Consider the following 26,022-nt stretch of genomic DNA (forward strand, 5'->3'; position numbering starts at 1 on the left):
GCTGGGGCAGGGTCTGGAGCACAAGTGTGCTGGGGGGCGGCTGAGGGGGCTGGGGGGGTTTAGCCTGGAGAAGGGGGGGCTGAGGGGAGCCCTTCTCGCTCTCTGCAGCTGCCTGAGAGGGGCTGGAGTGAGGGGGGGGCTGGTCTCTGCTCCCAAGTAACAAGTGATAGGACAAGAGGAAACGGCCTCAAGCTGTGCCGGGGAAGTTTAGATTGGGTATTAGAAAAAAAATCTTCACCGAAAGGGCTGTCAGGCCCTGGCACAGGCTGCCCAGAGAGGGGGGGGAGTCACCATCCCTGGGGGTGTTCAAAAACATGTAGACATGACACTTCAGGGCACGGTTTAGGAGACGTGGTAGTGTTGGGTTGATGGTTGGACTTGATTATCTTAGAGGTCTTTTCTAACCTTAATGATTCTGTGATTCTATGATTATGGATGAGAACAGCAGAAACTGGCCTTCGCTGCTTCAGCTGCCAACGAGCCAAGTCTCTGGAGCTCCCAAATATTCCCGTGTTGGAGCGTGACTGTGAGGGTAAATAATTACTAATACTTTCACAGTATTGCCTGCTGGCCCAGTCCTCCGTGCCCCTAGTCTGCCTGTTCTGCATGGGTTGCAGTCAGCTGAAAGGAGATCTAACTGCTTTGATTAATTTGTAAATTGAGAAATGCATACTGAAGAAGTAGGTGTTTGGCTACACTGACACGGACAAATTTCTGCAGGAATTTGCAAGCATGCGCAGGCATAATCTATATCCAGGTACGTATACATATGTGGAACTGTAATTTTAAATGGCCTACAATAACGCATAAAGTAAAGAATATTAATATTTCACTGGCTCTCACTATTCTTGCTTTTATTCATTCTGATACTTTAGCTTTTTGTTTCAGTAAGAAGCAACAGATCAGCACTCCTTTAATCTCTGTCAGCATCCAGTCTTTGTTGCGGGGATTGTGATGATTCAGCCGTCGGACTAAGCCCAGATGAGATGTGTGTTTGCTAGAAAGAGGGTATATTACATTTTATGATTAGGAAACAGTAGAGTTTGTTCATCATTATCCTTAAATTATCTGCCAGGGAGCAAGGCCCTCTTCTTGGCCTGCAAATTGGGATCAATGAACTCTAGAACTTTTTGGAGTGGTTTGACACCATTGCTTTATGGGGTGACTTGTCAAGCGTATGAAACATGACAGCTATGCACTTGTACCTCAAGTGCACAAACACAATAGATCAAACACATTGCAATTCTGCATCTGTCTGCTATGGTTTGGCTGGGTTTTTTCCTCTCGTTCATTCTGAACAAGTTGGACTTTTTATATCCCTACCAGCCTTGGAACCTGAATGTTTCTTTCTCCTTTTTAAGAAAAACTTGCCAGTCATGGATTCCAGTGGTTATTGCATCATTTAGAAGCAAAAGATACACTTTCTAGTACCCTTAAAGCTACTTACTGAAGTGAATCTTTCTGATTTGTGTCTCACACAGTTCTACAGGTTATGTTTTATTTTTCTTTACATCAATGTAACATACAATTTTGTAGTTGTTTTAAGCGGAGACTATTAAAAACAGTGTTGCCATGGTAAGGTCTTCTACCCAAATGAGTAACCTCACAAAAAAATATCTCACTGCTTAATCATTGTTGGCGTTTGGGAGCCACAAGGTTTTAATTAATAGTTCTGTTGATGATGCATGAATTTCAAAAATTCGTTTTGCTTTCCACTCAATTAGCTACGTAAAACTAATAATTAGGGACAATAGCGATGCAAGTCTCTAAATTACAGAAGAAAGAGGAAGAAAGCATCACAGTGCTTTTTCAGAAGATACACTACTATGATAAAAGAAGGCGGTAAGTTCTATAGGCAATTTAAATACTGATCTTGTCTGTGGTGATCTTTCCCCTCTTCTTCAGTGGAAATGTCATTGATGTAGAATGTATCCCAGGTTGCCACAGGGAGTGCAGTCAGCAACTGTTTTATTTAAGGAATTTTCTTCTAAGGCTTTTTTGTATCTTCCCTTTGCTCTTATTTTTCCTGCCATAAGTAGTGTTAAAGAACTGCTTTTTATTAGGCATTTTATCCAGAGGAACAACCCTGGAATCTCAGCAGCAGAATGTGATACAAAAAACTTATCTCTTTTTCATGTTATTTCTTCTGTATGTACATACTTCCCCTTCTAACATAGAATTCTTCTGTAAGGCTATTTGGTGAAATTCATGAGAAATTGACCTAAAACCAGTATGGAAGGCTGGTTTGGTTTTTTTTTTGCTAGGCAGGTAATTTAAAAACGAGGAAAAACAAGAGTGATACATAGAGGGAAATACCTGTTCTTTGGACTAGAAAATGGAGGATCTGACAGTTCCTGGGACTTAAAGCAAAGATCCTGACTTTCAATGAGTCTAAAAAGCTTTCCAGTGAGTTTGCCTCATAAACTAGAACAAGTGCTGGAAGTCCTTACTCATTGGGAATTCTGCTTGAATAAGAAATATAGCCTTCAAGTAGTATCCGCAGCGGATTGCAAGGCTTGAGGGAGGAGTCGGAGTTTGGTGAGACTGGCTAAAATAGCTATTCAAAGATGGAAGCAACAGTCTGCAACCTAGTTGCCATAAAGTTTTGCAGATTCCTTTTTCCCATTGTGAAAATTGAGTAGAGCCCATGAAGATCCCGTTTGCAGTATAATGCTGCTAATTACATCTTTTCTCAGTAGGACACAGACATATTTGTGTTTTTTCATCATGGCAACTCCCTGCTCACTCAACAGAGACAATGTTCTGCACCAGGGAGACTTCAGTCCGAGAGCAGTAAGAGTCATGGAGCGAGTTGCTCTCTACTCACTCAACTGGGTTGCGTGCTTGATGAACAATTCCCATCTGTCAAGTGCCTGCAGAATATGTCACGTCAGCATCATGTAAAAGTTAGTATGAAAAAGCAGTAACTCTCCCAAAGTTTATTCAGCTAACATGACCACGATGTGCTAATGTGAAGTATAGGACCTCTGTGTGGAAGGCAATGGGTAGTGCTGGATACTGTTCTCCAGTTTGTGAAACTAATAATACTGCAAGTGTATGTGTAACCTGTTTGTTTGGGAGGACGTGGTGTGCCTGCCCTGAAAAGTCATTTCACAGAAAGTGAGGCAAGTGCAGACAAGGGTGTCTCTGGCACCTCTGCTGCTGATGCAGGCAGTAAGCTTTGAACTTTTTCACTGAAGGAGAAACCATGCTCATTCGAAATAATGGATCACTGTTGCCCAAAAAAACCCTCTGAAACTCTTGAATAGGAAAAAGTATGGTTTTTTCCATTTACTGCTTGTGATGCAACATTCTGAAGAAGAACCTGCTGCTATCCTTTTTGTATGTGAATATTCTCTGCAGAAGCTTACGAGTACATCTGATGCGTGCCTCCTTTGAAAGTTACACTGGTGAGTACTAAACTGCATTGAGGAAGTCCTGCTCTCTTTGTGTTTCAGTTTCTTTTGCCTCCAATAGGAAGGTCTGCAATTGGAACATAAAAGTATTTTCCTCCCTGAAATGAAATGTAGGCACCTTGGGCTATCTGATGGCCATTCACTTTCTGACATTCCACTTTTAAGTGAAATAGCTTTAACTGTTAGAGGGTCTTTCTATACAGCTGCAATACACCTTATAGTCATGACTTCTTAACTGGCATGTTGAAGAATTATTTTTTTTTCTTCTAATTATGAATTCTAAAAGTAGACCTTTGAACAAGAGTGATTGTACTGTTGTTTTCTCAAATGAGGTCATTTTGCCCTGTTTTGGCTTAGAGTGCAGCTCCACAAACAGTTGCAGCAGCACAACCGAGGGCTAAACTAGCGAAATGGTTGGAGGAGCTGGTGGAGGAAAAGGGCAGGAACCTCTTAATCAGGCTTTGCTACTGGAAAAATTGTAACGTGGAACCATGTATCCTGTTAAACCTCAGGCATGTATTAAATGTATCTAAGTATTATTCTTACGAAATTATTGTGCAGAAACTAAGAGAAATTATTCAAAAAGGGAGATGTGCTCTATAAGTAAACTTCATTTTCTGCAGAAAACAAATATTTCCTTTTATGTGCTTCCAGTGTTTTTGGAAACATAATGAGCAGTGATACTGTGTTCTTTGATTAGAGAAAACCTGAAGAATTCTGGCTGAGTTTCTAATGATTATTCTTTAATATTAGAAATGCAAGCTGCATCTGGAAGACTCTAGAACAGTAACAGTAGCGTAAGTGTTGTAAAAAGTTCTGCTGTTGGGAAGGAAAGGGATTTTTAATTAAATCAGTGGACTAGACCACTGGGGATCAGCTGGGGACAAAATGAAGCAGGCAGCTGATAAATACATAAGCTACTGGCTGATCTCACTTGATGGCAGAACCAGGATGTTATCAGAGCCAGTCTGTGGCAAAGTTTGTCCCTTTTAGAAGCAGTTACTTTCAATTACTTCTGGCTAAGTGCAGTTTTACTTTCTTGTGAGTCATTACAATTATAGGAATGTAATCTTAGAAGTCCTGATTTATATCTGTAATCAATAACATCTGTAATATTTATGTTAACATTACAGTTAGTGCTGTGTTTCCTGGTATAACAGCGCTTCTCATATATATTTAAGATGACTTGCATTTGTTTAGATACAAAGATACATTTGTCCTTAAACACAGACAAGCACTTAAACACTGCTTGTCCTAAATAGCTGGAACTAAAAAGCTGGAAGCAAATCCCCCAAAAAACGAGATTTATTCTCTATTAAAATTGAATTATTTCTCCCATTGATGTTTGCCAACCATTCTTTACACTTTCATTTCCAGTGGTGTGCTGTGGTGTCTAACTCTGCCACCAGTGCCAGACAGCAAAGCAGTTGTGAGTTTGCACCAACTCGGTAAACAAGTCATCCCTCCCTCCCACTATTTAAAGATTCCCCTCTTCCTGGCAGTGAGAAGTTCTCTGTATATAGCCTTTGGAAATGGGGGAGGAGGTTGTTTTTAGAAATTTGTCTGGGTCTAAATACCGTGTACGAATTTAGAATCAAAGAAGCAGTTTGTAGGGGAAATGTTTTTCTCCAACAGGCATAAGGCACGCTGCTAGCAGATGTTTCTTTAACCTACATCTGACAGCGTGGCTGGAGAGCCGGTGCGTGGAGCTTTGATGACACAAGGTTTGGTAACCATTTGGGCGTATTCTAAGCATGATTTTATGAAGCAAGAACATTTGTAGTAGACGGATTGTTTAGGGAGCAGTCCCTGTAACATAATGTAAACTAATGTTCTTCTATCTATTAAAAAACCCAGGAGAAAGAGGCTACTGTTCCACATCTTAAAAGTACTGAGCGTCCTGGAGGTCAATGGGTGCCTCTGGCCACTCAGCCTGTTAAAACAAGGCCCTTTTTTAAAATACTCCTAAAAATAGATTTGGAGTCTGATATTACCTTCCCGGAAATACATCTTCAAGTAAGTTTATAATGTGAAATTAAATTTGCAGGGTACTTGGGGGTTGGGGTGTAGGGTTCTCTGCATATTCACTGCTGCTGTTTGGCTGGGGTTTTCCTGAGCTTTCCATAGCTCTGTAAGGAGGATGAGGAGAAACGCACCTTTGTTTAGCCTTTCCTGGATTCCTGCTGGCAGAAAACTGGCCGTTGCTTGTGCAGAGAGATAGCCTGGTCTCATCTATCAGCTTGTCTCTGTGCGTATCTTCCTCTCTCAGACTGAAAATTAGGTAGTTGGGGGGTCGCTGCTGGCATTGCAGCTCATTTTCTACATTGTGGTACTCAGCCCTCAGCATTCTTAGCCTTCTCCCCCTTCTGCGCTTTCTCCATCCTCTCCTTACAAGCATACAAGCAGCATCAGAACCGATAGCCTCCACTGTAAAGACAGGGTCCGGAGTTGAAAGAGAGGACAGGAGTTTTCTGAGCTGTTTAGGTTTCTAAAGGTCTAGAATTGAATTAATGGTGTACTGGAGTTGGAAAGAACTGGCCATATTAAAAGACAAGAGACGATGTATTCTGGTTTTGCTCTGCACTGTCTTTCATTTTCTTTTCCTCCTGTTTTCCTTGTGTCTTTTCTTTTGCAGTTGTATTTAAAAATAATGTCATTTATTGACTAGTGTTTTGGGGATGCTGCCAGGTATGGCTGTAGGTTTGGGGATTTGTCCAAATCCTATTAAAGTCAATTGAATGTAATGACTCCACTAGCTCTCAATGGAGATAAATGGAATTCTTTGTGAAGTTTGCAAGGGCTGGCCAAGTTATCTCAGCATTTTAATTTCTGTACGTTTGTGTATAGTTCTTGCAAGACAAAATATTAAAATTTTGAAATCTGAAATTCCTTCTGTTTAGTTAAAAATATTGTAAGATGTCAAGCACAGCAAACCATGTTAACAAAAAGCTGTCAGTTAGAAGTCCAGCTGTAGCCAATATGACTTGCCTTCTGCACTACATTTTAACAGTCTTTAATTATGTGATAACATAAAATTTCCAAAATACCCTTCGCTTTCATCAACCAGCGTTGATGTGTAACACTGTTGGCTCTATGCTTGGCAGTACGAGAAGAGAATGTCCTTGTCTACATTGCAGACTAAATGAATGTTAGGAAATTATACACCATTTGCATTAGTTATTGTGAATTTAATGCATTGTGAAGGTGTCAAGAGAGCTGGTCTTGTTGTTGTGAATTAAACAGTGATAATGAGACAATTGCTTTGAGTTAAGTTACGGTATTAATTATTTTGCTGACTGATGATTAATATATTGCTGAAAAAAAAACCATGTTATGCATGTGGAAACACTCAGGAGTTTTCATGGCAGCTTCTGATTTACTAGTGCTGACCAAAGACAAATAAATAATAGACATAATTTCCAAACAGGGATGTTACAGGTGATTTAGAATACTTCAAAGACAAACTGTGTTGTCTTTTTTATTGTACCTTTGTGTTTGAGGACTGCTACAGTTGTAAACACAAACAATTCTTAAGTAGATGGTAGTCAAGCCAAGAGCTTGTATAAGCCGCTATTACTATTATTATTATTATTATTCACAGAATCCCAGCCTGGCGGGGGTTGGCAGGGCCCTCTGGAGCTCACCCCGTCCCACCCCCCGCTGGAGCAGGCACCCCCAGAGCAGGGGCACAGGGCCGCGTCCAGGCGGGGGGTGAATGTCCCCAGGGAAGGGACCCCACAGCCTCTCTGGGCAGCCTGTGCCCCTGCTCTGGCACCCGCACAGGGAAGGGGTTTGTCCTCATGTTCAGGGGGAACTTCCCGTGTTCCAGCTTGTGCCCGTGGCCCCTTGGCCTGGCGTTGGGCACCGCTGAAAAGAGCCCGGCCCCATCCTCCTGACACCTGCCCTTCAGATATTTATAAGTATTGACAAGATCCCCCCTCAGCCTTCTCTTCTCCAGGCTGAACCAACCCAGGTCTCTCAGCCTTTCCTCATAAGGGAGATGCTTCAGTCCCTGACCACCTTCATAGCTCTCTGCTGGACTCTCTCCAGCAGTTCCACATCCTTTATTATTATATCTAATTGATAAACTGTTTGTAAGGTAAACTGCAGTCACCTTTAAAGAGTACGGTACGCACAAAAAACCTACTTTGTACAAAGTGAAGCTGAAGAGCTACTGCCCTGGGCTTGTTACCTCCTCCCTTTGTTGTGTGGTTTTGTAGTTAAGAATCCAGTCACGGGAAGCCTTGATTCCTGTAAATTCCACAGTGGTGATGGGGAGGATGAAGCACTGTGTCCTCATCCAGATGGTTTTTTTTTATTGTACATGCAGGGATTCTTTGGGACAGGTGCTATGCAAAAGTCGGATGAAAAGACTCTCCTGTTTTAAGGAGATTTACTGAAATATGTCCTTTTTTTAAAAGACAGATTGATTAGGCACAGTGCAGAGCATTACCTGCTCCAGCACCTGGCTTCATGTGTTTTTCCCTAGGATAACTTGACATATAAGAGTTTTTTCAGTGCCCAGACAGCCTGTATACACAAGCATCAAATTTGCTGAATTCTGAACGTCACGGACTTGCTGCATGGTATGTCCGGCACATCCAGTGAGTCAGAGACGTCCAGTCTAACGCTCGGCGCGTACGCGTGGAGTACAGTGTGTCCCGAACACATCTGACTGGCGCACTGCGGGACACGGCATTGGACTAGAACATCGTGGTCTGCGTAGGTGCAGGTACTGTTGCCCAAGATATCTTGAATCTGAAAGTTCTCACTTTCAGTGGGGAGATTCCTGTTGCCCCTGGGGTGCAATTTCCATGTAGAAAAAGAGGACATCACCCGAGGAAATCCAGGCGTGTCATATCCATTATTCAGCAAATCAAATGAACAGGTGCTGAAATGGTGGCTCTTTAGAGCAGTCCCAGTAGAATTATTACAGTAAAATGTGTACGTGTACAACAAAATAAAAGTACATGTGCAACACTGGAAAAAAACCCAGCAAACCAAGATGATGTAATTAGTGTCTATTACAATGCAATTTTCCTGCAATTTACTCAATTACACAATATATTTGGTGCAATTCACAAACAGACTTTTCAAAGCTGTTTATAATGTTTGCATGATACGTTTTTATGGTGAAACTCTTCCACCTTAGCATTTGTTCATATATATCACATATACAATTAGGATTACTTTTTAATTTTTCTTTATTTTCAATTATCCTTGGGTTTTAAGTTAATTTTTTTCCTAATATTTGTAGATACTGGAGTACATCGATCAGAGCGAGTGTTGCTCATCGGCAAAAATGTAGATGGTGCTGAATAGTGTTATTGGGATTGGAAACCTAAAAAGCTTCCTCACTTGATCTGAAAAGCAAATGTTAGTTCTGGATTTTAGCACTGATACATTCACATGTACGATTTCTTCTCTTTTTATATCTTTCTTACCAGGGATGCTGTCTTAGATCTTAGGTTTGGAAGTTACAGTTCAGAGCATGATCTCTGTCATATGGATGGAGAATCGCACAGAGGCGTGGAAATCTGCCTGCATGAAATAACGCGCAGCTCAAGGCTTTAGAGAGGGGGGCAGCCACTAGGCCTGCTGGCATCAGTGGGAACTAGGAATTAAGCTCTAGGTAAGAAGCTAGAAGAGTGCCGATACAAAATTTGCAAGTAATTACAATATTAACAAGTAGTTCTGCTAGAAGCAGGGTCTTCGCTAAAAGACATTATTAGCAATAAGATAAAAATGAATAGTACTTTCTGGGGCTTCTGACAAAATTAGGACATAAGGTACATTTCCTTTTGAAAAAATGTATTAAATATACAATTAAAATAGAAAATTTAAATATTATTTTTATATAAATATTTTATAGAAATGTGGACAATAATATATTATATATTAATTTATATATCAATAGAAATTTATAATTTTACTATAAAATTAAAATATAAAATAAAATATAAAATAAAGCTGCAATGCTTGAGAGATACCAATTTAAAAATTATTATATTCTCTGAAAAATATATAAATATTACAAGTATTATTGAGTACTCAGTTTGAGAACAATATGAAAAATAATTCTTTGTTTTCTTATTCAGGGTTTTTTTGATGGATTTCACCAGCATGTAGACATATATAATGTGAGTGTGCGCCAGGTTTCATTGTTTCTGTGTGCCGCTAAATCATTTTCCTTCCTTGTTTCCTCAAGGCTTTCACAGATCAACAGAGGATGGAAAAATCACTAAAAATGGTAGACAAATTTTTGCAAATCCTTAAAAATTGACAGGCGCTCAGAGGGAACTATGTTGTCTGAAGAAACTACTTAACCTTTTCAGGTGAATATATCTGCCATTAAAATATCTTAATAAACCATTCTTTCTGTGCTGTGGGGCGCGCTGAAAGAGGCAGAGCTAAATGCTCTGCAGCTGCTGTAGCATGTGCCAAAGTTTAGACTGATCTAAGCGAGGCTTAGAAGCTATCTTTAGCATACAGATGAGCGATACTGTCCCAGCTCAGTCTTTTTACCTGATGTGCTGCTCCTGAAAATCCGATGCTATCATGTAAAACAAAATACCTAGTAGCAACAAGCACTGTTTTGTTCTTTACTTGAATTATGCTGATTTTAATTAACAGTCTGAATATTAAAAGAGCATTGCTTTCTGACCCTTCGCATGTTGAATTGACGGCAAATAATTTGTTTGGGTTTAGCACGGCTTGGCACCAACTTCACGCTTTTCAATTGTATGCTGTTACAAAGTACATCTTCTTTCATTTTTTGCTGTTCTGACATCATCAAATTCTAGTCACTACCCCATTCTACAGTGCTCTTGTTGCTAAGAGCCTTGACTCGCACAAGGCAAAAGGAAATATGTGCATGTGAAGAAAAGAATCTGGTATTATTTCAAGCTTCCTCCTGCTGTGTCTGGTGTGCTCCAGCTCGGAGATTAGGGAACCGAGAAGTCACGTTAATCTGGGAGCTCGCTGGTTTAAGCCTTTGGGAATGCAATGCTTTCTAGATCCTCAGTTTGCTGATCCCAAAGATGCAGCCAGGTGCGGTTTTGTTTGCTGAAGAGCCAAGGACACATTTCACAAAGCTGCAGTGCTGTCTGTTGTAGTCCTTTGTGTGGGCACATCACAGGACCAAAAATGCGTAGAGGAATGTGAGGTGGACAGTGAAGGAAGCCAGGGGAGGAAGAAAATAAAGGGCCAGAAAAGGACACGGTGATAAGAAAATAGAGGATAAAGTGGGAGAGGGGAAAAGAGGAGACAGAATGACCTGGAAAAGGAAAAAAAAAAAGAGATGTCGTTCGTGCGAGTTGCGTGGATCATATTCAGCACATCTGTTTTAATGCGGTTTGATGTTTTGTCATAATGCTGACATGGTATGTTGGTGCAGCGGTTTGTAATGCAGCGTAATAAACTCCCAATGTGCTGTTTTACAGGTCCTCAGTAGCTTCTGGACGGATAAAATCAAGACAATAATACCAATAGAGAGGGTAACGCTGCGTGTGAAGTGTAACTAGATGAAAGAGGCAGCGTGTGATGAGAGAGAAATGGAGAAGAGAAGACAGATAACTGGGAGAGAACTGAAGAAGGGAGGCTGAGGTACAGGAAAAGGTTAGTGACCAGACAGCTTTCCAGAAACAAGCCTTTGTTCCATTGCTGAGGGTAACTACTACTACTACTGGCAGAAATGGCCCTTCAAATGGGGAGGTGGCAGGAGCTAGGAAAGCCAGACTAACCCATCTAAGGTGAAAAAGGGAGGGGGTGTTTGGAAGAAGTAAACACAAGCAGGGGAAATGAAGGCATTGTTTAGTACGCTGCTACCTAAAAATGTGACGGGATACGTTACAGTGACCTGTGCTGGAAAGGCAAGACTCCCATCGTGTAGCGCTCGGTCTGAGTAGGGATAACATGATGTGCATCGGCCCACAAAGTGCGTCTGCTCTTTGGCAAATGAAGGTAACACTTTTACTTCAGGGAAGCGTACAGCTCAGCAGCTGTTAACTGGGTACGTGCAGGGTGTTTAAAACAAAACCCAAGGGACGCAGATTCAGTTGGGTTTTTCTATGCAAATTTTTTGAGGGGAGGATTTTTAATAAATATTTTTTTTTTCCTTTTCCATTCACCATTTTTCTTTAATTTTTCAGCTTTTTTGGCTAAAACCAAATTCAGATCCTTTCTTTTCAGGCTCCTCTTTTCAGTCTTGGGCTTTCTGAATGAAACGCCGCAATATTAGCTGCGTACGGTTACTGTGATTGGACTCCATGGGTGGCCTGAGCAATTTTCAGACAATGGAGCTGGTTCTTTCCTCACTCACACCAGTGTAACTCGTTGGCTTCAGTGGAGTTACTCTCGATTCAGAGTGTTGTGAAAGGAGAATTGTGCTTGCTCTTTCATATGTTCTTTCATCTCCATGATATTTTTGCTTACATGTATAATTGATTTTCTGGGAATATCTCCTGCTGCTGACAGGTAGACCTGGGAACTTCCTAAGACGGAAATAAATTTAAACATTTTTAGGTCACTGAGTTCAATCCACTGCTGCCACAAAACCATGTTATGTAATTTCTTTCATAAACTGAACATGCTTTAAGCATTCATTAAGACTCTATTCTTACTACAATTGGTAAATTCAGGCAGAAAGGTTAGTTATGTCCTGTGTCAGTTCAAAACCACAACTGAAATAATTTAAAAATGGTCTAGGAGTGTTTTCCCTTCTCACATGTGCCTCACTTTTCAGTACAGCCGCCATGATAAAGGCTTCATTCTTGGCAGAGGTAGGCTCAGCTCTGAGAAAGCACGGTGCTGAAGTTACAGGACAGGGTACTGTGTAGGGTTTTGTTCATAGTCACACCACACTCTCAGATTTTTGTGGGAGTTACAAGCAGTCATCTGACAACAAATTTTTACCATACCTGGAAGCACCACCCTGAAAGTCAGTTACAGAAGGAGAAGGGCATGGAACACGTGTGTGCAACTTGGCTGAGGATGGATTACTGCAGACTTCAACTTATTTATATGGGGCTACCTTATCTCTACCCGCCCTGTCTTAGCAGACCCCCTCCCTTTCAGCAGAATTTGTTCCTCATTTATGGAATTCCTGGGCCTAATTGGCATGAAGATGAAAATCGTCAGTATAACCAAGAAGTTGAATTGTTAATTAAAGCATAGGTGAGAAGCAGAGCCCAATTTTTCTGTTACGTAGTGTAAATACGATGATTCAACTGAAGCCAACAGATTTACGCTATTATCTGAGTATACTACTGTGATACCTGCATGCCCTCCCTACCTTCCCTGTGGTCTTTCAGCATGTGTGCCCTCTGTCAACATGGAATATTATTTCATTTTTTGCCCTGTGTTCCTAAATCTCTGTTCTACACCTCACCTTAGTGAGCCCATACTTCCCTGCTGAAGCGTAGCTTGGGAAGTTGCATTTGTTACAGGGGAACTTTTTGACTGTTACCATTTAGTGGTGGAACTTTGGTTTACAGCTGCTGGAAAATGGTGGCTGCATTTCACAAGGGAGTGAGGAAGAGGTGTATTAGTTGTGAAAGCCAAACTGTGGTTGCTGTGTAGCAACCAGCTGGCTGTGATACTCCTCTGGTGACTATCTCACCCTTTGGCTACTGTATTTCTGATGCAGAAATAGATGCACAAGTTGCATGGTGCAAGTACAGAAAGGGCTTTTAGGACTTACTGGAAATACTTTTAGGACTTACTTTTGGGACTTACTGGAAATGCTCAAAGTAATTGTGTGGTAAGTTCATGCAACACGTTTGAGGAGTGGTAGAGTACTCTCTTGCTTTTGTTGGAACTGCTTTGCACATACAATACAGACCTCGTGTGTTTGCTCTAAGGACCTCTTTGGGACTGGGGACATGGGACATCCAAGGTGAGGCTGCTGCACATATATCTGCATATATGCATATATGCTGCACATATATATGCATATATCCCGATAGGATGATTAGATACGGACAATCCCAGATATACAGGCAGTTCTCAAAATCTTCCTGGAGAACATTTCTGGTTGGAAAAGAGGACAGACAACCAGTCTAAGGCAACCTGGACTTACAGTAGCCATATTTAACCATGTCTACAGGCTGCCCTTCTACTGCAACACCTTTATACCCCTGCAGCCAGTCCTCTTTTACCTGCAAATTCTCTATCAAAAAGCTAAGAGAGAGCCTGCTGTGTGCTCACATGGAGAGCATTTGCCAGCCAGGAATCCTCGGTGCATCACCCTTCTCAGCTTTAGTCAGCAGTGCCTAACCCAGCACATGTTGTTGTGCTGTTGAAAGACTGTATCGCCTCTGGTCATGATCTGCTGCGTGCTTGACAACGTGCTGGTCATGGGCCAAGGTGAGAGCAGTGAGGCAGGTCAAACTAGTTTCTTTCACCCACGCAGCACACCATGCCGAAGGAATTGTTTGGTAGGCTGTGTGCTATGCAGGCCTGATACAGGGGTTTGGGGAGTCTGGTTTGTCTTCTCCTAGGTGCTTCCTCACTTGAAAGTGCATAACGGTGATGGGTTATTTTGAGGCTTAGAGCTCTGATAGGTGGTCTCTGGCAGAGTTATCTGTTCAGTTTAAGACATTACCAATCTCAACTGTCTGCTTTACCCCGCTGCTAGGTATTACCACACTCTTGCGGTAGAGATTCCAGGTCACAGGCTGGCATATTAAAAAAACTACCTACTTTCATTGTTGCACTCCAGTAGAATGATCGTGACCTTGGGCAGTTGGGAGAAATAAAACACAGCAGCTAAATCTGCCAGAGCTTGTTGTTCAGAGCCTTTGGTTCTTAATCATGAGTGGAAAGGGTCCTTGCCTGTGCCTGCAGGCCTCAGGCCAGGCGTTCCTGCCTTCTGCTGCTGCAGACCCTCTGCCACCCCAGAAGTCCACTGCTTGTCTGCATGGAATGCTGTTGTCATAGTTGTTACAAGTCGAGAGGGCAAGGAGTATGTGTAAAGAAACTTCAAAGTCAGTGATACCAGATTAAGCAAAAAGTGGGGGGTGTTCATTGGAAGGTGAATTACTGAAGAAAAAATTATCTTAAAACTTTTCTAGTTTATTGTCATCTTCAAAGTGGTTTATGACCCCACCATGCAGTTCTTAGGTTTTAGCAGCTGTTCTGTTTCACTAAGAACTGTAGACATAATAGAAAATAGGTTGAAATCTTCCTTTATATGACGAATAAAATTATAGGACGTGAGAGTAAAAGAAGAGGTTTTTATCCCCATTTCACTAAGAGATTGTGTTGATACGATGTTGCTGTCTTTATTTGTCCGTCTGTTTCTGGAATGGAAGAAGATTGGAAGTAGGAATGGGATCTCCTCCTTCACTCAGCCAAGAACATCTTGTGGGATTTTGTTAACAAAATTCCATTTAAAAGCTGGTCAACCATAAGCCGCAAGCCCATGGGAAGTCAAACTTTAAGTAGTTCTGATGTTTACACAAATGCTTTATCCACCAGTTGATTTATGTTTAGCAATGGATTAAGCGGAGATGGCTTGAAACAGTTACAGATGCCGGGGGTGCGCCCTGTCCCCCTCATACAGGTTACGGTTTCCTCAGCAGGGATGGCTCAGCGCCTCATTAATCAGTACCTCAGCTTCTGCGTTTCGCAGATCTGCGTATTAAGGAAAGCCAACATCGGTCTCTGTTCAGGCTTAAGCCTCAGCATTCCTGCCGTGGGAGATGTCTTGCAAGAGAGATTAGTGCACCCAAGCAGGGTAGATGATTTCTCTGTCGGCCGCAGCTCAATATGCTGCGAGACGCATACGAATACCTTCGATATTATGTTGTCTGAGAGGACAATTTTTAAATTATTTATCTGAAAGATCAGGAATCCTGTATGGAAATGGAAAGTTGAGGTGGTTTAGGATGTGTATGACGGTAGAAGCATGCCAAGAGGAACAGTCTCCTGACCATTGAGCTCTTGAGTTGGTAAAAAACTAAGTCCATTCATCATCATATTTAATTTTGTCAATGTACTTTTGCTTCTCTCTGATTTTTATATACTATACATCCGTTTCAAAGCGTAAAAAGAAAAGTTGACAAAAATCACAGCATTTAATTTAAGAAACCATTAAGTATCAGCAATACCTTTTCTCCATAGGATGGTGCATCACCTATCATCCTGCACAACGCTATCGAGGATGCATAAACGGGTTCCTGGGGCGCGATCGGTGGCACCAGCATTTTCCCCGCGGTACCTGTGGGACAAGGGGGCTCTGTCAGTGAAAGGCGCCGCGACTGAAGCGTGGCGGGCAGGGGCCGTGCTGCTTCTAGCAGGAGTTTTACCTCCCCCCAACACCGAAGCCGGTCTCAGCCCCCTGCAGTGGGCAGGACGCGGGGACCTGCGAGCCCGCCCGGGGCACACACGCTGCTCCCAGAGAGGCGGCGGGCAGGCTCGGTGCCGGGCTGGCCGGCGGCACCGTGGCCGGCCGCCTCCTCCTCCTCGCCCGGCGGGGGGGCCGCGACGCAGCCCCAGCCCCGGCTCCGAGGCGCCGGGGGAGCGGCTGCGGAGAGCGGGGCGGGAGGGAAGGAGGGAAGGAGGGACCGGGGGCAGCCGCCTTCCCCTCAGAGGTGGCGAGCCGAGCCCGGCGGCGGCGGCGGCTCGGCCCCTTTAAGGCTACGCCTGCCGTGAGCCGGGCCGCAGCCGGGCCCCCGCCGCCCCCGGCGGAGCATCCCGCGCCTGGGACGGGCTGTCCCCTCCCCGCCGCCGCGGGGAGGCATGGCGGAGGCGACGGCGGCGCGGCGGCCCCGGTAGCGCCGCTCCCAGGTGCGGCGGGAGGGGAGGGAGGGAGCGGGCGGCGGGGTCCAGCGGGGCGCTGAGGGGCCGGGGCCGGCGGGGCGGGGGCGGAGCGGCCCCGTCCCCTTCCCTCCCTCAGCGAGGGGCCGCCCCCGGCGCGGTGCCGCCCCCGGGGGCCGCGGGCCTCAGCCGGCGGCGGCCGCCGCTCTGACAGCGCGGAGAGCGGCGGGCTGTCCCCCTCCTCCCTCCCTCCCTCCCGCCGCCCTGACGGCGCGGAGAGCGGCGGGCTGTCCCCCTCCTCACGCCGCCCGCGCAGCGGCAGCGACCCGAGCCAGCTCGGCGGGGCTGCCTGGCTGCCTGTCGGGCTGCCTGTCAGCCTCCGTGCCTGCCTGTCAGCCTCCGTGCCTGCCTCCGTGCCTGTCAGCCTCCTGTCAGCGGGCAGGCGCCTCGGCTGACGGGGAAAGCTAGGTAATGCCCGGCTCCGGGGGGGGAGGCGAGCCCAGCGCCGAGCTGCTCGGGAGGGAGCCTGCTGGGGTCCCCCCGCGCCCCCGGGGGTGTTTGGGGAGGGGAGGTCCCCTCCCTCTTGCTTTCCTGCTGCAAACTTCTTGCCGGGTTTGAGGAGATCGAGGTTGTAGGTAAATGGTACAGAAGCGCACAGCTCGCTTGGTTTACCCCGTCCTAAAAAAGCGTGCCTGATCTGCTAGTTGCCTTGGTGTTTTAAGAGCAGAAAGCAAAGTGGAGTTTGGGGTGTGAACAGCCGTACGTAGAAAAGGGAACGGCTGAAGCTGCGAGTAGCTTCAATTTTATTGTGTGTCTCCTTAACGCTGCTTACTGAGCGAAGCGATCTTACCTAAATGGAGCCGTAGAAAGTGCCGCTCGGACCCAAGAGCACGGCAGAACTCAAGCACTGCAGATGTTTTATTATTAGGCGTGTTATAAAATGTGCAAACAGCCGGTAGGCCCACGTTGCTCTTTGCAAATCAGTGTGGCAACTTTTATGAGGATAGGGTTTGGCTTTCAGTCTTAAACAGATCAGGAGAGCGTAGGGCTGAATGGGATATCCTGGTATCACTAGCAGCTTTAGGGTGTAATCTCTTTTGGACGTTGATCCAGCCTATCTTAAAATCCAACCATGAAGAAAGTAGTGGCTGCGGGCCTTATACCTTCCTCCGCACCTCCTTACTATGTCTTGTGGCTGAACAGTTGCCTTTTGTATTTTTATGATGTGAAAAATTGATGTAGAGACGGTGAAATGAGGAGAACGTAAATGCTAAACGCCATTGGTGGTGCAACGCTTGGTAACTCTTCTGCTCCTTTATCCTCTGTCAGTAAGTGCTGAGTTTCTCTCAGAAGTTCATCATGGTTTCATGTTGGGTGTGAATGAATGCTGAATCTTAATATAGTTGGTTTTTTCTTCTAAATTTCAAGCAGAAACATAATTGCAGGAAAACCACGGCATGTTAATAGCAGATGAAAAGAGACTATTTTCAGCTCTCAGTATGACTGAAAAGCTGTGTTTGTAGCTTTTTCAAAATTACTGGGGTCAATAGAGGAATTTGATACTGCGCTAGACGTGTAAGCAATACCTTGCTGAAAATTGTCAGTTTCAAGTGTTTGCTGACATTTATTTACCTAAAAACTACACTGAAAAGCTGCAAGAGTGAAGTTCTGATCATTTGTAATTACTGTCTAACTGAATGGTTAAGACAGTAATTTCGGGGAAGCTGGGGAAAGACACTGCTAAAAAACTGATGGTGAAGGTCCAGCCTGGATATCACACTGGGTTTTTTTTTCCTGAATTACAAAGTAGTTACACTAAACCTCCCTCCCCAGCCAGCCTTCCGCTAGCTCAAAAACCGTATCAGCTGACTGAATGGTAATCAATGACTATGCAGTTTGGGCGACAGTGTCCGCTCATATATAATCCATGAAGTTCTGTGTCTCGATCAGACTCTGCTGGACAGCTATAAGAAGGTACTGGGGCAGAAAAACACAGTGCAGTTGACGCTACCTTTGACTTACTAACTTTGGCCATAGTTATCAGGGCAAAGAAGTCATACGTAATCAGAAGCTGCTTATGTTTCTTTTAAGTGATAAGCATTGGTTCAACAACATGAATGATTTTTCTTTTAAACAAAATCTGATAAACCTGTTAAAATCTGTTCATCTTCATGTTAAACAGGATATAGTTGAAAACAGGTGAGAGAGTACGTTTATAGCTGAACTGTTCTTCATCTCACATGAAACACTGTTTTCACCTGGTCCTTGAACTGAATTAAAATACAGCACTCTTAATTTGCCTGAGTAACACATGAAAATATTCCTGGACTTGGTACTTAATGTACCTGAACAGCATCTTGATAAGCATATATGAAATCACCTTCTGAAATCAGTCTTGCAAAACTCCTGAGAGTACTGTGAGACCAACCACGGAGGCTGGGTGCCGAGTTTCCTCTGCTGCCATCGTACCTTTTTCCTTTGTGGGCATCGTGGTTCTGTACTTGCTGCTAAAACCCCTGAGAGATACAGGCACAGAATACTTCCGAGAGTCAGGTCGTGCACTTTCCACGCAAGTACTTTTTCTTAAAACGAACTCCCGACACAAGCTCCTTGGAAGAAAGGGCAGCTCTTCTCATGCATTTCTTGCAAGGGATGGTTGGGAGGATTTTTGTTTACTTCCATAATCTCCTGTACTAAAATGAATACCTGTCATGTGATGAAGCATTACTTCTCTAATAAAATCTTCTGGTGCTAAGGAAACAAAGCAAAACATGGCTTTCTTTTGTCCAAGAGATTATGTCAGTGTCTTTGAAACTCCGAGGCGCTAGAATAGTCATTGCAGATGAATCAAATTGGTAGCATAGTGAGAGTTGTTATATTTTAATCAAAAGGATCAAGTAGGTGTGGTTGATGTTCAGTGATTTTGCTGGTTTTCTGAAGAGAATTGTCTTCAACATGCATTTTGGCTTCCCTCACTTTAGGAATTAAAACGACTGATGTTTTTTCCTTACGTGGTCCAAGAGAGAACTTGCCTTTCACAAATGAGATGATGAAATAACAAAGTTTTGGCCCCGGGAGTAGAATCTGGAATGGGACACCGTACAGTGCTTATCAGTGGGTTTAAACTGACAGATATAAAATGGAATTGATTTTATATTATTTATAGTTTATATTTATTTAGGATTTTATTCCTTCAAGTGGAAAAGTTTTAGAAAATAAAGCTTAATACCCATTGTCTCTAGTACTTCAAACTGTGTATCAAGTGCACAAAATTTGATTTGTATTTTTTATCTTCTTGGTCAGTGGAGGCAAATGGAGTGGTGTGTGGAGGACAGTGTAGTACTTGAGAAACTACCAAATATTCAGGATAGTATTTGAAATCCGTAGTTTTTATAGACTAACATTAAAAAGTATGCAAGGCTAGTATGCTGCTGAATTAGAACAGCTCATCCAATAAACAACTGGAATGAGCCAATTTGTTGCAATGCCCCGCAGCGCGTGTACATTAAAACTATAGTTTGGTGTAAAAACGCACTTATGAACTGAATCTTCCGATAACCCCGATTTACCGGCCTCTGGTTTGTGTGGCACAGCTGTCCCAGAGCGTGCAAGCTGGGTTCCTCGTGGGTTAAACTGAGCAGGAAGATAGGCCCGTCAAAGGGCACATCAACTACGGTCTAACAACTGTAGAGTCCCTAGGACAGGATTAAAGCTAGTCTGAAGTAAACGCTTGAAATGCGTATGCTATGGATGCAGGTTTCACTCAGCAAATCTGCTTTTATTTGTCCTGCATTCTGCTTATATGGCTGTAGCTTTTACTGTGGGTACTAGTCAGAGGAAGTTTTCAGATAATTCACTTTCTATTTTACTCTTCAATTTGGGGGGGCGGGGCAGGGAAGAAAAGAAAGGGGAGGAGGGAAAAAAGTTTGGGATCCTTGAACCTTCTGCTTCTAAATCTTTGAAGGCAAAAGTATTTTTTTCTCCTGATCTCGATGTAATACACCTTTTGTTAAAGTTCTAAGTTTAAATGCAAACTGTGTTTCAATATACTCACCATTTACACCACCAAGGGAGAATATTGTACTTAATTTTTAAAAAAGTTGTTATTTTAACTGGTGGACTTTCCTTTCTGGTTTTTTCCCCCCCCTGAAGTTTCTTTCCATCTGCAATGCAGATACAGTTTCAACAATCTAAGGCATGTTCCCTCATTCTATAATGCATGTGAACTGAAGGTGGACGTAAGTGTGTTATATAATTGTGTCAGGTTTTGCTGACCATTAGGTTGTTGCAGTAATGTCAAGTTATTCTAGCCTCTGTCTTGATTTATTTTCAGTTATTTTCTTCAGTAAAACTAAAATAAGTGACCACAGTTATTTAAATAGCTATTAAAATCGTGATTTAAATATTTTCAGTGAAGCCATTTGGCTTTTTTCCCCTCTTTTCTATTCAACTTAAAACAAACTGACTCTTTATGAGTTTGTAACGTTTGCTAATCTTGGAATAAAACACTTCACGACACCATCGAACCAGCGATGTAGTTCAGAAGCTTGTGGCTTCTGGGAAGATATCATTCTGTCTCGCAAAATAGCGGCGACTCAGGAGGAATGATCGAAGCATTTAGAGACTGACGTTTTGGTTTGGAATTGTTAGGCTATTTATTTAGACCTCATGAAATACCTAAATATCCAGCATCCCAAAAGTGTGTTAGCTCTGAGGATAGGAAGCTTTTCAGTGCGCTCTGACATAGTGCAAAGTTTAGACTTTCATGTGAAGAAGAAGAAAGCTCCAACACAATAGCCTGTGAACAGTGCAAATCAAGAGCTACTGCCTCTGTAAAGTATGCTAACATAAAGCCGCAGTGAGGCTATGACTTCCCGAGGCTGACCTGAAAAATCTCTATTACACTTACCTGATCTCATTGTTGCTTTGTAAAATCCCGTCGGCAGCAGTCAGTCTGGTAAAAGGGAGATGAGTTGTAACTTTGGAGCTCCTTGGGCCAGGAGCGGAGGCTTCTGAACGGGCGGTTGCGCTGGTCGGCTGGCGCTGCCTGCCCTTTCTGTGTAGATAAAACACATGTGACTTTGGGCAATGAAAATGGGTAGCATGCAAATGTTAAAAAAAAAACCCAACAAACAAAACACAAAATCAAAATGCAACTTTTACATGTAAAAGTTTGTGGGTAGTTTTATACTATTAAGGCTTAAGTAGAAGCATTGAGCATGATGAAATTTTTAGTGAATAATATTTCTGGTGATAAGTTAGCTGTCAAAAATGCTTTCTGTGTCTGCTTAAAATAGTTAAATGGAGAATGGACTGAAATTACCTTCTGCTTCTCTTCACAGGCTGAAGAACAATGGCTTCCTTCAGCAACCTGACTATTGGCATTGCTGTTGCCAGTTTTACTGTATTTCAGCTCCTGTTCCATGTTTTGAGTTCTTGGGTGTCAACACGAATAACACCTGGTTTTAACAATCTCAGCCAAAAAAGGAAGATCGAATGGAATTCAAGGTAAATTGTTCAAAACAAACTACAGCTAATGACCTACCTGAAATTGTCAACATCTCAGCCACCTGTGTTTGTGTATATATATATATAAAACTGCAGAAAACCTTTTTAGTTAGACATCTGTGAAGGTTAGAGGGACGGCTCTAGGCACTTGACAAATTCTGAATGTAAAATGCTGAGGCCCCTTCTCGAACACACAGCGTTACAAATACTTGGATGTTAAACGCTTTGTTAGACATTGATGCCCAAATGAAAGTCAAAGAAGAAATCAGTGACTGGTAAGAGATAATAAGCTGAAGTGGATTAAATGGAAGCGGTTTTAAATGGCTTCTCTGTGGTGTGCCTAGTAAAGAGAAGAGGTACAAAATTCCCTTCCACCAAACCTACATGAAAATCAGAACTATTGCAATGATCTGAATGCTAGTGTATATCTGGTCATGCTTTTGGGTGCAAAGCAAATTGCTCTCTCTTCTCTTGGTGCTACTACCCTCCAACCTGTTTTATGTAAGTTACGGTTTTCCAAGAAATTTGATGCTTCTTTGGCGTAGCATTGGTGTGAGGCAGGGTTAGACACGTGCACCTGTCTGTTGGAGGGGAAGGAGGCTGCACAAAGAGAGGAGGGAGAAGCTGTGACAGATGCAGGCTGCACATTCAGGAAGGAGTTGTGGAAGCTCCATCTAAAAACCTTCCTCACTCCCTTTGCGTTTCTGCAGTTCCATCCCTGGGATGGCTCCACCTGCATTACACTTGTCTCCTCAGACAGAGCGCTGGTAGAAACTTGTTCAACCCTGTGAATCTTTCCTGGGTGTTTTCCTCTCTTTTAAGCCGCGAAGGAAGTATAGTGTGGTAATTGCAAATGGGATGATCATGGAGGTTTTATTTGCAATGTGGTACTCTGAAAGGGTATATATAGTACACAAGCTTCTCCAGTTGAAATGAATTGATACAGTAAAACCTTGTGCTTGAGTAGCCTGTTGCAACTTCAAAATATCTTCCAGGTGTTTCTCAAATTTGAAGCTCAGAAATGGGTACTGTGTGGCTGTCACTGCACTCAAGTTGCATTAGTCGTGTTGCTGTTCCTCCTCAGTGCTGTTTAAAGGCAGCATCGGGTGGACACTTTTAAAGTTGTTTCCATTATTCTAGGCAGCATTAGCAACTCAAATACTCTTGCCCTTCCATTTGGCAAACATCCACCTGCATTGTTCTTAAAGACACCGTCTCAATTTCCCTTTGCTTTGAATGATTGCCCATCTGCCAGAACAACTTTGTAGACTGCCAGTTCGTGATACCAGCGAAGCTTAGGTTTATCTCTATATTAGAGTCAACAACAGAGCCAGGCAGGGAAACTAAACTAAGCAGTTATCATGTTGGAGCTGAACTTTTGTGTCTAAGCCACATCAAGTGACCCTCGAGTTGCATAATAGGCTTTCTGAGAATTTATTCCCGCCTGGTAGCACTATGCTAAATTGTGGTGCTTTGCATAATAACATATTAATTGTTTCGCACAGAGAAGCATGCTGGAAATAAGCCGCTCTGTAATTTCTGGGCTGCTTTGTAGTAAGGTGTTTAACTACTCAAGTTGATACAGCACCCCAGGCTTTGTCCTTTTTTCACTTCTTTCCCCATTTTTTCCTTGGGATTGATAGCAGGATGCAAGTGTTAGCAGACTGATGAGTCGTGGTCCAGAGCTACATTCAGTTCTGGAGTTAGAAGGCATGAAATGCAAAGCATGGTTCATCAACAGCTTGTTGACGTTATACCTGAGGAGGACATGAAGTGAAAGAAAAGCTAACTGTGCTTGTGTTTCTGCAAAAGATTGACTCTTAACTCTGCTGACTGAACACAGCGTTCTGTCAAACTGCCTCATTGCTCCAGTGTCTCATCAAAATGAAGAGACACCCCAAGGAGTATCTTACATGTTCAGAAGTTATAGATGGACTTAGATGTCCTCCACAGAATTGCTGTGCAGGTAGAGAAAGTTACTATCTCCCTGTAAAATGGGTTGGGTTAACTGAACTGATTTAAAAGTAGATGTTTGTTATTTTGTCCTATACTGAACTGGTGCAGGGAGTGCTCCCCCACAAATGGTCTGTTGGCAGTCGTGAAGGAAACTGGCACAGAGGATGGTTATGCATTTTTATCAGCTCAGCTGGGTCTGGAAGAGGGCATCTGCCTGAAATGAGCTGTAGCATTGAAAATATATGTAGTTCGGAGGGTTTTGTAATCAAGCATTTGGGCTGCAGCTCTGGACAGTGTTTTTCTGTACTGTCAATTTGTTCATTTTGACCTTCCAAGAATCGAGAACCAATAAAGTAATTGCTTCTGGAATCTTAAGTACACAGATGCTCAAATTGAGTTAAAACCACACATGGAATATAACTCTCTAACTTCTTGTGCATAAATTCCTGTCAAATGTTCTAAAATACGTGCTTGTTTTAAGCAGTTGTGAAAAAAAAATATATATTCAATAATATATATTATATAATATATACAAAATATATATTCAATAATAAAGGAACAGGTATGCAACTTGTAAGTGCAACTTTTTTTCTTTGCATTTTATTGAGGAGTTAAAGGATGCAAGCTTTGACAGTCATTTCAAGGCAATGTACTGAGCTTGATAGCTTGACCTAGATTCCATATTAAAACGGAGTGTTGCACTATTTCCCTTCTTCTGTCCCTTCTTCTACGGAGAAACTTCAAAGTCCAGGCTTAAGAAGGAAATCTGCTTTTTTTTTTTTTTCCTTTCTTCTTTTTTCCTCTCCCCCTTCAAGTGCTGTGCTTGTGCACAGCTTGTGTTCTAAACACTAAGGTTTGGATAAACAGCTGCTCCCGAGACAAATTGCAACTGTAAACTAATGAGCTATATTCTAGGACAAATTTTCCTTCTTTCAGCATTATCCTCTGCTAAAGTTCAAAACCCCTAAGTATTTCTCAAACACTAATATTATATGCCATGCTTTGTTTTAAAAAGGAAGCAAAGTTCCTAGTTCTCTGCAAGCGTAGACATTTTAATTAAACCATTAATTATTATTAAAATTCTGATAGCTAAATTTTCTTTCTTTGTTTAAAAAAAAAGAAGCAACCTGTGCCATGGTGGTTAGTACATGTTCTCATCCAGCTTGTTACATTTGGCTATTTATATTATATTAATCTCCATTGGTTTTTTTGGAATGCTATTGAAAAAGCTGCTGAAAATAGCATGATGACACTCTTTAAACAAATTGTAAATCGAGACTTCTTTTCATGAAAAGTCACAGAACCTTCTAACGCCAATAGCCAATAATACAACTTCTGGAAACAGGCTAGGGATTATAACCTACTCTTTCTTTGCAAAATCTTCCACAGGAAGTAAGAGTTTAGACTCCTGAGAGTGACTTACGCACATTTAAAATATTAATAACTCCCAAATACATGTATTCGATATATACAAAGGCAAGACTAATCACTAACAGCATCTGTACATTTGCGTGCACATTGTTAACGCCGTGCAAAGGTGTTTCTGATCATGCAGAATGTAATTTAGAGTTCTCATCTTTCGAATACTATCCGTGATTCAGTAATTTGGCACGCAATTTTATTTCTTCCTAGTCACACTTAAAAAGTGGGAAAGCGGAGGGTGGCTACACAGTATTAGATGCAGTTTATAGTAGCGTTAAACCCAGGGCTAGAGGAACAAGGTTACACATTTTGGGCCTGTGCCCGTTGCATTGTTCTACCTTCCAAGAATACATACGGACTCAGAAGGGCAGGAATGGCCCCGGCCTGCCTGCTGGCAGAAACCCTGCCGGGGCCTCTAAACGGGTAATTCTCTTTAAGCGCTTGTTAACATTCAGAGTTTATCTATAGTGTGTATGCAGCCTGTATGCTTGAGGCTGGGGTCTTGGGGGGAAAAAAGTGGTTAGTACCCAAGTACCCAAGAGGCAACTCTGATTACTGTGACTTTATGTAGGACAAGAGGAGTATAAAATACTGTAAAGCTGCAAGCTGCTAGTTCTTATCCACCAGTCGCTGGTACGCCTCAGATACTCAGCTACAACCTTCTGTTACACAAGTTTTCTCTTTGAAAACCAGGATCTGCTTCAAATGCACTAGAAGTTCTTTCTGAACTTTCCTTTATGGGAATTTTTTTCATTTAATGCCCTTCTTTGCAAAACCTGAACTTGTTAGATTTATTATGGGTCATCTATTAATTTGGTGTCTGAAAGGAGAAACCTGCTGCTGCGGGACTTGTGGGCCAGTCTGAATATGAAATGCATATAGGTTTTCCAGCAAGTGGGACAATACAGTAAGTACTTGTTAGAAAACTGGATGTCATATTGTCTTTAAAGATTCATTAATA

The 26,022-nt window shown here is 42.6% G+C and overlaps 1 protein-coding gene and 1 long non-coding RNA gene across 7 annotated transcripts in view; one reads left to right on the plus strand and one right to left on the minus strand.

Moving 5' to 3' along the window:
• The first annotated feature begins 457 nt into the window (after positions 1-457).
• Positions 458-26,022, plus strand: part of TLCD4 (TLC domain containing 4) — a 45,891-nt gene continuing 20,326 nt past the window's right edge. Inside the window, exons 1-6 of one of the 6 annotated variants that reach the window (XM_064455544.1) lie at positions 458-757; positions 7,906-8,148; positions 8,864-9,048; positions 9,625-9,751; positions 10,859-11,033; positions 21,518-21,683. In XM_064455544.1, coding sequence (XP_064311614.1) covers positions 21,529-21,683 — 155 coding nt within the window. In that variant the 5' untranslated portion in view covers positions 458-757; positions 7,906-8,148; positions 8,864-9,048; ... (1 more) ...; positions 10,859-11,033; positions 21,518-21,528. Of the gene's footprint in view, positions 758-3,086; positions 3,411-7,905; positions 8,149-8,863; positions 9,049-9,624; positions 9,752-10,858; positions 11,034-16,020; positions 16,206-16,430; positions 16,644-21,517; positions 21,684-26,022 lie in introns of those variants that run through there. The other 5 variants (XM_064455543.1, XM_064455545.1, XM_064455547.1 and 2 more) reach the window with 5 other exon arrangements.
• On the minus strand, positions 14,541-16,278 carry LOC135313979 (uncharacterized). The gene is made up of 3 exons (XR_010373496.1): positions 15,725-16,278; positions 15,527-15,636; positions 14,541-15,271 (listed from the first exon to the last, which is right to left on the minus strand). It is a non-coding gene; the product is annotated as an uncharacterized LOC135313979 (long non-coding RNA).

The sequence above is a fragment of the Phalacrocorax carbo genome, chromosome 6 (genome assembly GCF_963921805.1).
Source record: "Phalacrocorax carbo chromosome 6, bPhaCar2.1, whole genome shotgun sequence".
Lineage (NCBI taxonomy): Eukaryota > Metazoa > Chordata > Aves > Suliformes > Phalacrocoracidae > Phalacrocorax > Phalacrocorax carbo.